Genomic DNA, 13,687 nt, shown 5'->3' on the forward strand with positions numbered 1-13,687 from the left:
GTGGATGTGGAGAGGATGTTTCCACTATTGGGAACGTCTAGGACTAGAGGTCATAGCCTCAGAATTAAAGGATGTTCCTTTAGGAAGGAGATGAGGAATTTCTTTAATCAGAGGGTGATGAAAATGTGGAATTCTTTGCAACAGAAGGCTATCGAGGCCAAGTCAATAGACATTTTTAAGGTAGAGATAGATAGATTGTAGATTAGTACGGGTATCAAGGGTTATGGGGAGAAGGCAGGAGAATGGGGTTAAGAGGGAGAGATAGATCAGCCATGATTGAAGGTCGGAACAGACTTGTTGAGCCGAATGGCCAAATTCTGCACCTATCACATGAATTTATGAGGTATCAGGCAGTGCTCTTTTTTTTTTGAGAGTCCACAGGTTTCAGACCACATCCCATGGTCAGAATGAAAGGATGTATTAAAGGATCATCATCAAGACGACACCCTGCCCTGAAAGCAGACAGGATCCTTAGTGGAGCATGGATAAATATGTACCTTGCAGCATATTTAAGGTAGTCCATCTTGGTTCAACACATGTGTAATAATCAGAATATGATTTTTTAATTATATGCTTTATCTCCAACAATATGTCATAAATGATAGGAGCAGAATTGGGCCATTCGGCCCATCAAGTCTACTGCAACATTCAATCATGGCTGATCTATCGCTCCACCTAATCTCATTCTCCTACCTTCTCCCCATAACCCCTGACACCTGTAGATGTCTGGTAGATGTATTGCCTAGATCTAAACTGCCTTTAGAAGGCGATGTTGAGCTGTCATATTGAACCGCTGTACTGAAGATATTCTTATAAGCAACAAGGAAGGAGCGGCTATTTCTATCAGATGCATAAGACTTGAAGGAAATTAAAAAAGGCTCTTCGGAGAAGTTGAGATTGGTTTTTTTAGTGCGCCAAGGAGGTGATGTCATGTATGTCATATGCCAAGAGGAACAGAAGGTTGTAGGTTAGATAAAATGGTAGATCTATACGAAAGCATCTTTAAGTCTCAAAGGAAAACTATGAATAGTTATGGCCACAAGAAGGGAAGAATGTTGAGGCTATGGGGAAAGTAAAAAGAAGACTCACTATAGTGATTCCTAACAAGAAAAATAAAAGAATGGCATGAAACATATGCCTTCTTTTTGTACCCCAAGTAACGTGAAGATATAATGAAATGATTTAAGATAGTAGATAGAAACAGAAGCTTATGGTAATGAGAGATCTACAATGGGGACACAGAGATATAAGGTTAAAGAACAGAGAAGAGGCAGTATTTTACAAAACCCCTTCCAATTACTGGAGTTAGTGATCAATGAGGCGTCCAAGCTAACTTTTGAGACTTGATCAGATTGATAGTTGAAGGAAAGATGAGTGGAAGGATATTAACAATAATTATTGAGTTGAATGGTCTATTTGTATGTTCTATATTTTCATGATTCTGTCGTGAATTAATCCTGCTTCAAAGGGAGACACAAAATGCTGGAGTAACTCAGCAGGACAGGCAGCATCTCTGGAGAGAAGGAATGGGTGAGTGCTCTGAGTGCTCCGGTTTCCTCCCAGATTCCCAACGGCTACAAGTTTGTAGGTTAATTGGCTTGGTATAATTGTAAATTGTCCCTAGTGTGATAGCACAAATGTTCGGGGATCTCTGGTCAGTGCAGGCTCGGTGGGCCGAAAGGCCTGTTTCCACGCTGTATCTCTAAACTAGACAATAAGAAGTTTGGAGGGATATAAGCGAGGTGTGAGAAAATGGGTGCAGCTTAAATGGGGCAGCTTGATGGGCATGGACGCGTTGGGCAAACAGCCTATGTTCATGCTGTATGACACTCCAATTCTCCAAATCTCTATCTGTGTGTTCATGGGCAGATAGTTTAAACCTAGGAATTCTGTGAAAAGGACATAAATAGCCACTAATGCCTCGATCCACAACATTGTTGCTGGTTGTGCTGAAAGATCAGAAGAAACCCTGTAGAAATTATACTGCACCATTTTTCCTTTTATTCAAGTTGCCTTTTGAGAATGAGTGATATTTTCTGGGGCTGCTGCCCCGTTATCTCTTACACTAATAAATGATGTGCTAGGTAAACAGATGTGACCACTGCAGGCATGAAAACCAGTGGATTTCCATTGTTAGTATCAGTTTGATCCTCATAACCAAAGCTTGTCCTGCACGAATTCTTAACCTGGTCATATGGAATGGGCTCATCATCTCCTGGCGTGAAGGTTTTAGCCTAGAAAAGGAACAGAAATAATATATTTTCACTCCTCCAGTCTATTAACACGTAGACCTGAGTTTTTTCCAAGAAGGCACCCAACCCGGGTGACTATTTGTGTGCTAACCACAAAAGCAGATTGACAAACTCATATTACAATCGCTCCACACTCTTAAGTATTTATTCCTACAACAATATTCCTTACTTTAATGATCTTCTTACCCTCGAACTATCCTTGATTGGACTTTGCTGGCTTTACCTTGCACTAAACGTTATTTCTTTATCATGTATCTATACACTGTAAATTGATTGATTGTAATCATGTGTTGTCATTCTCCTGTCTAGTTAGCACACAACCAAAGCGTTTCACTGTACCTCAGTACATGTGACAATAAACACAATAAACTAACATCTTGCAGAAAGCTCAACTCCAACCTAAAATACTAATAGAAAAACATAGAAACATAGAAAATAGGTGCAGGAGTAGGCCATTCGGCCCTTCGAGCCTGCACCGCCATTCAATATGATCATGGCTGATCATCCAACTCAGTATCCTGTACCCTCCTTCTCTCCATACCCCCTGATACCTTTAGCCACAAGGGCCACATCTAACTCCTTCTTAAATATAGCCAATGAACTGGCCTCACCTACGTTCTGTGGCAGCGAATTCCAGAGATTCACCACTCTGTGTAAAAAATGTTTTTCTCATCTCTGTCCTAAAAGATTTCTCCCTTATCCTTAAACTGTGACCCCTTGTTCTAGACTTCCCCAACATCGGGAACAATCTTCCTGCATCTAGCCTGTCCAACCCCTTAAGAATTTTGTAAGTTTCTATGAGATCCCCCCTCAATCTTCTAAATTCTAGCGAGTACAAGCCGAGTCTATTCTTCATATGAAAGTCCTGACATCCCAGGAATCAGTCTGGTGAACATTCTCTGTCCTCCCTCTATGGCAAGAATGTATTTCCTCAGATTAGGAGACCAAAACTGTACGCAATACTCCAGGTGTAGTCTCACCAAGACCCTGTACAACTGCAGTAGAACCTCCCTGCTCCTATACTCAAATCATTTTGCTATGAATGCTAACATACCATTCGCTTTCTTCACTGCCTGCTGCACCTGCATGCCTACTTTCAATGACTGGTGTACCATGACACCCAGATCTCGTTGCATCTCCCCTTTTCCTAATCGGCCACCATTCAGATAATAACATTTTCAAATTGTGGTTTCTAAATAATTCAATGGTTTTTAAATGTATTAATTCATAGAATTTTGTCAATACTGGTATTTATGATCCACTCCACATTGGTTCTGAACTGAGAAGGCACATAAATATCAACCACATTCATGGAATTCAGTCTGAAGAAAGGTCTCGATCCGAGACGTCACCCATTCCTTCTCTCCAGAGACGCTGCCTGTCCCACTGAGCTACTCCTGCATTGTGTGTCCATCTAAATACATTAAAGTGTTGCACATTGTATAAAAATTAGATTCAAGATTCAAGTTAGTTTATTGTCATACACGCACCAGGTGCAATGAAATTTCATGTTTAACACATCGAGGACCTTCAATTTTGTTAATCATTTTAAGTTGATATTCCTGAGTTACAGATGGGACTCATCACAATTGCAATGATTTTTGAAAGGATATATTGACTTTCTGACTTTGAGATAAGCTTTGCATAACACTTTAGTGGACCTAATTTAGTGGAAATAATCTTGGTTCTGATATTAATTGAACTTTGCCACCATCTATGAAGGATCTATGACATCCAGTAATGAAGCAATACACTAGCCAGACAGTTGGGGAATTCTCAGACACACAAAGCAGGAATCAAAGTGCAATTCACATGTACAGAAGTAGCATGAAGACTAGCGCATACCTATGGGATTACAAAACAAGGCTTGAATCTCATTCAACTAAAATTAAAACAAATGTTAACATAATATTTGATATTATTGAGAGACCGTAATTGTAAAATCGTTGTTCAAAATGTAAGTTGTTAACCAACAATAATCAAGATATAGGGCCATCATTAACAATAACTAGCGTTTGAAGAAGGGTCTCGACCCATTCCTCACCAAAGATGCTGCCTGTCCCCTGAGTTACTCCAGCATTCTATGTCTGCAACACAGCTGAGAAGTGCAGGATATCATTAACAACACAAAGGCTGGTGGGTGTATGGAACAAAGGCCTGTGAGAACACTAAAGTAGTTCATAGTCAGAATATAGAGGCCTATTTATACATTAGTTCTACTTCTATTGAAATTGAGACAACCATTTTCCTCCAATCTTAGCTCTCTCATCCTGCCGAGATCTCACCCCTTGGCCGCGTGTTCGGTTCAACACAACTCCTTCTGATTGTCTGTACACCCAACCTCTCCCCCCTCACATGTAAACCTGACCCCTCACCGTGACCTGTCAACCCTGACTTATTCCCTTCAATGTAAATCCCAGACCCTTCCCAATGTCCGTAAATCGAATCCTTCCCCGATGATTAGATGTGATGTGATCCCTGACCCCTCACCGTGACCTGTGATCCCTGACCCTCCTCATAGTCAATGATCCCCAACCCGTTCCTCGTGAATTGGGAATCCTGACCTTTCACCAGCAATGTGGGGTCAAGGAAAGAGTGTTCACGTCGGGGCCCTGTTTCCACCAATCTTTCTACCACCACGCACAAGAAGCGACAAGACAGACACCATTGTATGCAGATGCCGAGAAGTGTGTTGAGCTCTGGCTGAACAACATCTAATCTTGTGTGAGGATTCGATAAGAAGAAGACCGTCTGTGTGAACCGCGGCCCCTTTCCATAGTCTGTAAATCTAATCCTTCCCCAATGTCAGTGAACTCTGACACATGCCTATAGCCAGTGAACACTTCTTCAGACGGAATAAGGGTCTCAACCCGAAACATCACCCATTTCTTCTCTCCAGAGATGCTGCCTGTCCCCCCGAGTTACTCCAGCATTTTGTGTCTATCTTCGGTTTAAACCAGCATCTATTGAATGTCGGTGCTGGCTCGAAGGGCCGAATGGCCTACTCTTGCACTATTTTTTTTGTTTCTATCTGCACTTTCTTCGTACACATACCCTGTCTACTGAACTTCCTTTCAAGTGCTTCCGTACTGACTTCCAACCTCTCACCTGCCTCACTCATGCATTGGAACCCATCCACCTGCTAATCTTGTTTAAACCCTCCCGAGTTGTACTAGCAAACTTGCCTGCAAGGATATTGGTTCCCCTCTAGTTCTCCTTTACAGGTGACCTCTACCCCAGAAGATATCCCACAGGCTCGCGCGGTTGGTTGGACCTCGCAGTCAGCGGAGCATCGACCGACATTGCGGCAGGTCAACGGCACCAGGAACCCGCTCGTAGGGCCAGGTGGGAGCTGGAGAAGTTAGATGCAAGGAGCACGGGCCGGTAAGAGGGTGAATTGGAGTAATGCCTCCAGCACCTTCAGGTCGGCTGCAGGAGGCACCCCCGGGACACAAAGATAGCCGGGCGAGGAGAGGAGAGAGACGTTGCTCCAGTACATCGAGCACGTGGGACGACCGGCCATTGAGCTTTGAATAACGGCGCCGAAACATGTTGACGGCCGCATGTGTGATATGTGCAAAATGAAATTCACTGTGCAGTTGCTTAGGTGACAAATAAAACACTATTGACTACTGAAACATCTGCTCTCACCTGTGCTATCTTCTTGAATATTTTTATATTTTAATATGTTTTGACTTCAACTGTTTTCTGTGACAGAGAAGCCCACAGGTTTAGCACGCTTTGGATGAGGAAATCTCCTCTCATCTCAGAACTAAACATCTCAGAACTAAAGTAATTGACTATTGAATGCTTTGCAAAAGTGTAACATTGTTTAGAAAGAATAGCGAGTGATGTGGTACAGGTCAGCCCAATGGGGCATATATTGCACAAATTTTCACCATAAGAAATAACTTGAATAACTTAACTCCATCCTTGGACTGATCCAAAAATATGTATCTGTATATATAATGTACACACATGCACTCTGAACTTGCCAGAAGCATTTGTAAGGGAAGGGGTTAAATTGTGCAATGTGTCATTACTGAAAATACATGAGCAAAGTTAAAAACCTGTGAACTGTCTATCTTTTATACTCTCCCATCTGTATACACTTATTTGCCTATGTACCAGTTTAATTCATCCACATTGCACATATTGTTTAACCAGTATTGTTATTTCTAATATCTTGCACTCTGACCAGATGCTAAACTGCATTTTGTTGTACCTGTACTCGTATTTGTGCAATGACAATAAAGTTGAATCAAATCGAATCAAATCAAAACTGTAAAGAGGTAATCAAACTGATATTATCATTTGATACACCTCACAATCTGATGTGGCCTATCTGCAAATTTGCAAACATTAGTTGCAAGATGAACACATAAATCTAAAATAAGCTACGTCTGAATCATTATAGGCAGAGATAGAGAGATTCTTGCTTAGTTTAGTTTATTTTAGAGATACAGCGAGGAAACAGGCCCTTTGGCCCACTGAGTCCGCAACGACCAGCGATCCCCGCACATTAACACTATCCTACACACACCAGGAACAATTTACACTTATTCCAAGCCAATTAACCTACAAACCTGCACGTCTTTGGAGTGTGGGAGGAAACGGAAGATCTCAGAGAAAACTCACGCGGTCACGCTGAGAACGTGCAACCTCCGTATCGACAGCACCCGTAGTAGGGTTCGAACCCAGGTCTCCAGCACTGCAAGCACTGTAAGGCAGCAACTCTAGCGCTGCGCCACCGTGCCGCACTTAGTACGGGTGTCAGGGGTTATGGGGAGAAGGCAGGAGAATGGGGTTGGGTGGGAGAGATAGATCAGCCACCATAGAATGGCGGAGTAGACGTGATGGGCCGAATGGCCTAATTCTGCTCCTATCATTTATGACATGAAAATAAATAAGCAGTTGGAGACCAAGTAATTGGGGCAATTGAATGAGTGTGTGTGCCGCAGGGATTTATGGAAAGAGTGAGTTTCCAAGGACCAAGGCCAAGTGAGAAGATACCCGTCTCGTACATGACCCCGTCTCAAAGGTGTCCTTGGGAAGATGGATATAATGAACAAGTTTTGGGTCAAGGGGTGATGGCAAGAGGGTTCAAAGTAAATGAAAACAGCAATATTTTAATCTTCAACTAAAGAAATGAGAAGACCATAGGAAAACCAGCAAGAGGTGGATAAGGTAAACTAGCTGAAAAGTTCCCCAAATTGGGATGATTGCAGTCTTTCTGTCCAACATCAGGATTGTAACGTGAATAACGACCTTGTTACGATTAATGGTGTTTGGTCGATCCTCTACAAATATTACAGAAGTTGCAACATAATGTTACGGTTATCAAAGGTGTTTTTGTGTTGCCACACCATAGGAAGGATGTGATTAAGCTGGAGAAGGTGCAGAAAATATTCTCCTGCATGTTGACACATGAGACTACAGATGCTGGAGTCATCAGCAAAAAAAAGTGTTGTAGCAACTCAGCAGGTCAGGCTGCATCTGTGGAGGGAAATGGACATCAACATTTCAGGACGGAACCCTTCTTCAGACTGATCAATCTGAAGGGTCCCAACCCTAACCATCGTGGTCCATTCCCTCCACCGATGCTGCCTAGCCCACTGAGTTCCTACGAAGATCTTGTCAGGACTGGAGGGCTTGAGTTATAAGGAGAGTCTGGATAGGTTGGGATTGCTTTCCCTGGCATAAAGGAGGCTGAGAGTTTTGTAAAACCATGAGCGGCATAGATAAGGTGGATGGTCACTGTCCTTGTTCCCCCAGGGTTGAGAAGTTTAAAGTTCAAGAGTATTAAGAGGTGGAAAGTCTTAGACAGAGAGTAGTGGTTATGCGGAACGAGCTGCCAGAGGACGTGGTAGAGGTTTGACAATGACAGTGTTTAAAAGGTATTTCGACAGGTTCATAGATAGGAAAGGTTTAGAAGGAGTAGGTTAAATAAAACAGACAAATGGGACTAGCTTAGGAAGGCATCTTGATTGACAAAGATTAGTTGGGCCAAAGAGTCTGATTCCTCACCAGACAACTCTCGGATTCTATGACCTCAGCTTTAATTGAATAAACTTACAGTATTTCCCATCTGTCTTCACAATCACATGGATTATTTCATTTCAGATATTTCCAAAGTTTCGACTCGGAACTATGGAATCAGCATGGGCCTTTGTGCTATTCATTCCTGCATGATGTTTCTCCTTGCGACCTCTGACCTGACGACTTGGTCGACAACTTCAATTGTTTTCATTGTGTGAACACAGAATATGACACTTCCTGTTCTACTGCTGTTTTGAACAAATCTATCTGTACAATGGCAACTGAGGAGATGTTTTCAGCGAGATTGTGGGAGAGATTTACCACTCACCTCAGATTCATAGACTCATACAGCACATGAACAGGCTCTTCGGCCCAGCTTGTCCAGGCCGACCATTGTCTCATCTATGCTAACCACACCTGTCATGTTTTCCAATATCACTCTGATCCTTTCCTATCCATGTACCTGTCTAAATGTCTTTTAACATAGTTTCTGCCTCAACCATCTCATCTGGCAGCTCATTCTATATACCCATCACCCTCTGTTATGAATCCATATTTCGTCATATTTAGCCATATTTAATCATTTAGCCATTCTTTAGTGTGAGGGTAGTTAATCTGTGACTCATTGCCAGAGGGCTGTGGAGGCCAAGTCAGTGGATATTTTGAAAGCAGAGATAGACACATTCTTGATTAGAACAGGTGTCAAGGGTTATGGGGAGAAGGCTGGAATATGGGATTAGGAGGCCATGATTGAATAGCATAGTAGATTTGATGGGCTGAATGGCCTAATTCTACATATGACATATGAAAATATACCCACCGCCCTCTGAACTGAAAACTGAACTGAAATGATCATAAATCTCAATTTATAATTACTTTGTCAAAGATGGCTATAAAAACAATTGCAAAGTTTCTAAATTTACGTGGAAGTCAGCATAACCAGCAGGAGAAGCCTGATGTTCGGTTACAGCTGGCTAACTTGAAGCTATTTGAAGGAACTGCCGATGCTGATTTGCAAAAATCGACACAAAATGCTGGACTAACTCAACGGGTCAGGCAGCATTTCTGGAGAACATGGATAGCTGACATTCGGGTCGGGAGCCTTCTTCAGATAGGTTGTAGGCGAGTGGGGGGGGAGGGGGGGGGTGGGGAACTGGAAGAAAGTTTAAAGCTAAGAGGGGAAGGACAAAGCCTGGCCGGTAATAGGTTGATACACACAATATGCTGGAGTAACTCAGCGGGGCAGGCAGCATCTCTGGATAGAAGGAATGGGTGACATGGTGGGTTGAGACCATTCTTGAGACTTTTCTTCCACACAATAGGTTGATACAGGTGAGTAGAGTTTTTTGATAGACAGATGTTTGGTCAAAGGCCTGCAGAACTCCCAGGCGAGAACAGAGGTCCACCTGCACCTCAACTAGCCTCATCCATTGTATCAGGTGTTCCTAATGTGGCCTCCTGTACATCGGCAAGACCAAGCGACCACTTGGTACCAGTTTCACTACACACTTGCACTCAGTTCACCAAGGCCTGCTGGATCACCCTGTTACTAACCATTTTACCTCCTCTTCCTATTAGCATACTTACCTTTCTGTCCTGAGGCTCCACCATTGCAAGCTTGAGGTCACACACAAATGTCAAGAACAAATGTTCATATTTTGTTAGGCTAGCCTACAACCCAATAGTATGAACATTGAATTCTCTAAGTTTAGGTTACTATATAACCCACTCCCTCACCCTTCTTGCCCCACATTCCCCCCTCCTGTTCTTCACTGCCCCCCCCTCCCCCCCCCCCCACCCTAGTACCCCACCTAGACTCGCACCAATTTCTCCCCTCCCCCTCCCCTTCCGCCGACAAACATTCCTCTAGCTTCACAACTCTTCAATCCTTTTGTCTCACACCTTCTGCCTTTTCATCCCTGGCCTTTGTCCAACCATCTGTCTATCACAACCTGTATCACTAGGTTTTGTCCTGCCCATTCTCTCTTCCAGCTTTCTTCTCCCCACCCCCACAATCTGTCTGCAGAAGGGTCTCGGACCAAAAAGTCGCCCATCCATGCTCTCCAGAGATGCGGCCCGACCCGCTGAATGACTCCAGCACTTTGTGTTGCTATTGTAAAGATATCTTTCTCAGACAATGAGCCAGGTAATCGCTTTCCCAGCTAATCCTTACCTTTTCTACTTCCTGAAAGACTCTGAGAAAGTTATCTCCAAGGGCTGCTTTTACTTCTATGTCAGTCCACTTTCTCCGCAGTAGTTCAGCTACTAAATCAGGATAGAAGGACACATCATCCAAACCTGTAGGAACTCTTTAAAGAGAAAAATTGGAAACTGTAAGTTGTCTGTTTGATGATGAGATGATTCAAATGCTTCCCCCCCTATTATCCATAACCAAAACATTATAATATCACAAGAAATTTTACAGGGCTGGAGGCTATTCAGCCCATCAAGTTTTTACTATCTTGAGAAAAGCATTCCTAGAGTAATACAGCATGGAAAAAGGCCCTTCTGCCAACTTGCCCACACCGGCCAACATGTCCCAGCTACACAAGTCCCACGCCTGCATTTGGCCTATATCCCTCCAAACCTGTCCTATTCATGTACCTGCTTAACTGTTTCTTAAACATTTGGATAGTCCCTGCCTCAACTACTTTCTCTGGCAGCTCATTCCATACACCCATTTGTGTGAAAATGTTACCCCTCAGATTACTATTAAATATTTTCCCCTTCACCTTAAACCTATGTCCTCTGGTCCTCGATTCATCTCCTCTGGACAAGAGACTCTGTGCATCTACCCGACCTATTCCTCTCATGACTTTATACACCTCTATAAGATCATATACACCTCTATAAGATTCCTATCTGGTTTATTTACATAATCCATCCCCACAGGACTCCATTATTACCAAGAGAATGTCTTCAGGATCAAGAGGTCATTCTGTTTCTTACATCACTCTCAGGAACACCTTGGAAAGCGGATAAGATTTTGTCACAGTTTACTGCCTCCTACAGTAAAATCCTCTGCACATGGATTTTGTAAAAGGCCTTGCCAAAGCCAATTCAGGAGGAGCAGGTGAAGAGATAGTCAGAGCAGGAAGATCTTGGTAGAAGGTAATGAAAGGATGATCTCTCTGGATGCATTGTAGGAACCATTTCAATTGCCCAGAGGTTCGTGAGAATTCACTGCACAGGTTTGGAAGATAATGCATGAAATAGGCACACCAATTTCCTTTGCTGTCCAATTGCCAAGGTCATGGGTGAGAAGACGAAATGTGTAGGAAGGAACTGCTGATGCTGGTTTACACCAAAGATATAAACAAAATGCTGGAGTAACAGCGGGACAGGCAGCATCTCTGGATAGAAGGAATGGGTAATGTTTCAGGTGGAGACCCTTCTTCAGACTGTCTATCATGGGTGAACAGTTGTTATCTACCTTTCATCTGCCTAAAGGTCATCTGCAATCAGTTCAGGAGGCATTAACCCTCACCTACAATAACACCAGGATCAGGTTTGCAGAAACCTGCCCATGTTTTGCTTGGCATCAGTGTTTCCTTGTTTCCTATGCAAACAGAACAGGATTTATTGCCTTTATCTCAGGAATATTTTGCACCGTAATGACAGAAAAAAAATAGGAGAACACCACTCGGTCCCTTATTGACTTTATACTTCAGAGATACAGCACAGAAACAGGCCCTTCGGATTAGCACTATCCTACACACTATGAACAAATTGCAAAATTACCTGAAGCCAATTAACCTACAAACCTGTACGTCTTTGGAGTGTGGGAGGAAACCAGAGCACCTGGAGAAAAACCACGGAGAATGTATAAACTCCGTACAGACAACACACGTAGTCAGGATCGAAACCGGGTCTCTGGCGCTGTAAGGCATCAACTCTACCGCTACTGCGCCACTGTGCCGCCCTTAATAAGAATAAGATCATGGTAGATCTATCACCTCAGTGTCATATTCTTGTTCCAACCCCCATATACTTTGACTCTCTCTTCTCAAAAATCTATCCAGCTTTGTCTTGAGTGCATTCTGTGTCTGAGTCTCAACAACCCTCCAAAGATTCAGATAAGGAGCTGCGTAAAGCTGTGACTGACGAGCTCAAGCAGCTCTGGCCCTGGTGGAGCTGGCCGGTTCTTGCAGCATGTTTGTGTGGGAAGTCACGGCTGGGGAGCACTGGAAATGTGGCGCTCTCTCCAGAATTGCTTGGGAAGCTATTAGGTGTGGTCTCACCAGTGCCCTATACAACTGCAGAAGACCCTCTTTACTCCTATACTGAAATCCTCTTGTTATGAAGGCCAACATTCCATTAGCTTTCTTCACTGCCTGCTGCACCTGCAAGCCAACTTTCAGTGACCGGTGTACAAGGACGCCCAGGTCTCGCTGCACCTCCCCCTTACCTAACCTAACCCCATTGAGATAATAATCTGCCACCTTGTTTTTGCCGCCAAAGTGAATAACCCCACATTTATCTATATTATACTGCATCTGCCATGCATCGGCCCATTCACTCAACCTGTCCAGGCCACCCTGCAACTTCCTAACATCCTCTTCACAGTTCACACTGCCACCCAGCTTTGTGTCATCCGCAAACTGTCATTCCAATCCACAGGAACTGATCCTGATTCTATTGAACATTGGAAAATGATCACTAATGTGGCCATTATTTCTAAAGCCACCTCCCTGAGGACCCTGTGATGAAGACCATCAGGTCCAGGGGATTTATCATCCTTCAGTCCCATTAGCATACCCAATTCTATTTCTTGCCTAATGAAAATTTATTTCAATTCCTCTACCCCCTTAGATCCTCTGTCCTTCGGTACATCTGGGAGATTGTTTATGTCTTCCTTAGTGAAGACAGATCCGATGTACTCCCCTTGGAACTTTCTTCCTTTTTGGAATGAAATGATCCTGCGTCTTCCGGATTATGCCCAGAAATTCCTGCCATTGCTGTTCCACCGTCATTCCTGCTAGGATCCATTTCCAGTCTACCTTGGCCAGCTCCCCTCTCATGCCTTCATAGTCCCCTTTGTTCAACTGCATCACTGACACTTCCGATTTAACGTTCTCCTTCTCAAATTGAAGATTAAAACTAATCATATTATGATCACTATCTCCAAGCGGTTCCTTTACCTCGAGTTCTCTTATCATATCTGGTTCATTGGACAACACTAAATCCAGAATTGCCTTTTCTCTGGTCGGCTCCATTACAAGCTGCTCCAAGAATCCATCTCGGAGGCATTCTACAAACTCTCTTTCTTGGGGTCCTGAACCAACCTGATTTTCCCAGTCTACCTGCATATTGAAATCCCCCATCACCACAGTGGCATTACCTTTGTTACATGCCAGTTTTAACTCCTGCTGCAACTTACATCCTACATCCGGGCT

The 13,687-nt window shown here is 43.4% G+C and overlaps 1 protein-coding gene across 1 annotated transcript in view; it reads right to left on the reverse strand.

The window, feature by feature from the left end:
• Nucleotides 1–1,989: 1,989 nt before the first annotated feature.
• dpep1 (dipeptidase 1) overlaps nt 1,990–13,687 on the reverse strand; it is a 45,928-nt gene continuing 34,230 nt past the window's right edge. The window contains exons 10-11 of the mRNA XM_033035664.1: nt 10,465–10,600; nt 1,990–2,234 (exon numbers count right to left, since the gene is read on the reverse strand). Coding sequence (XP_032891555.1) covers nt 2,061–2,234; nt 10,465–10,600 — 310 coding nt within the window. The 3' untranslated portion in view covers nt 1,990–2,060. The remainder of the gene's footprint in view (nt 2,235–10,464; nt 10,601–13,687) is intronic.

The sequence above is a fragment of the Amblyraja radiata genome, chromosome 17 (genome assembly GCF_010909765.2).
Source record: "Amblyraja radiata isolate CabotCenter1 chromosome 17, sAmbRad1.1.pri, whole genome shotgun sequence".
Classification (NCBI taxonomy): domain Eukaryota; kingdom Metazoa; phylum Chordata; class Chondrichthyes; order Rajiformes; family Rajidae; genus Amblyraja; species Amblyraja radiata.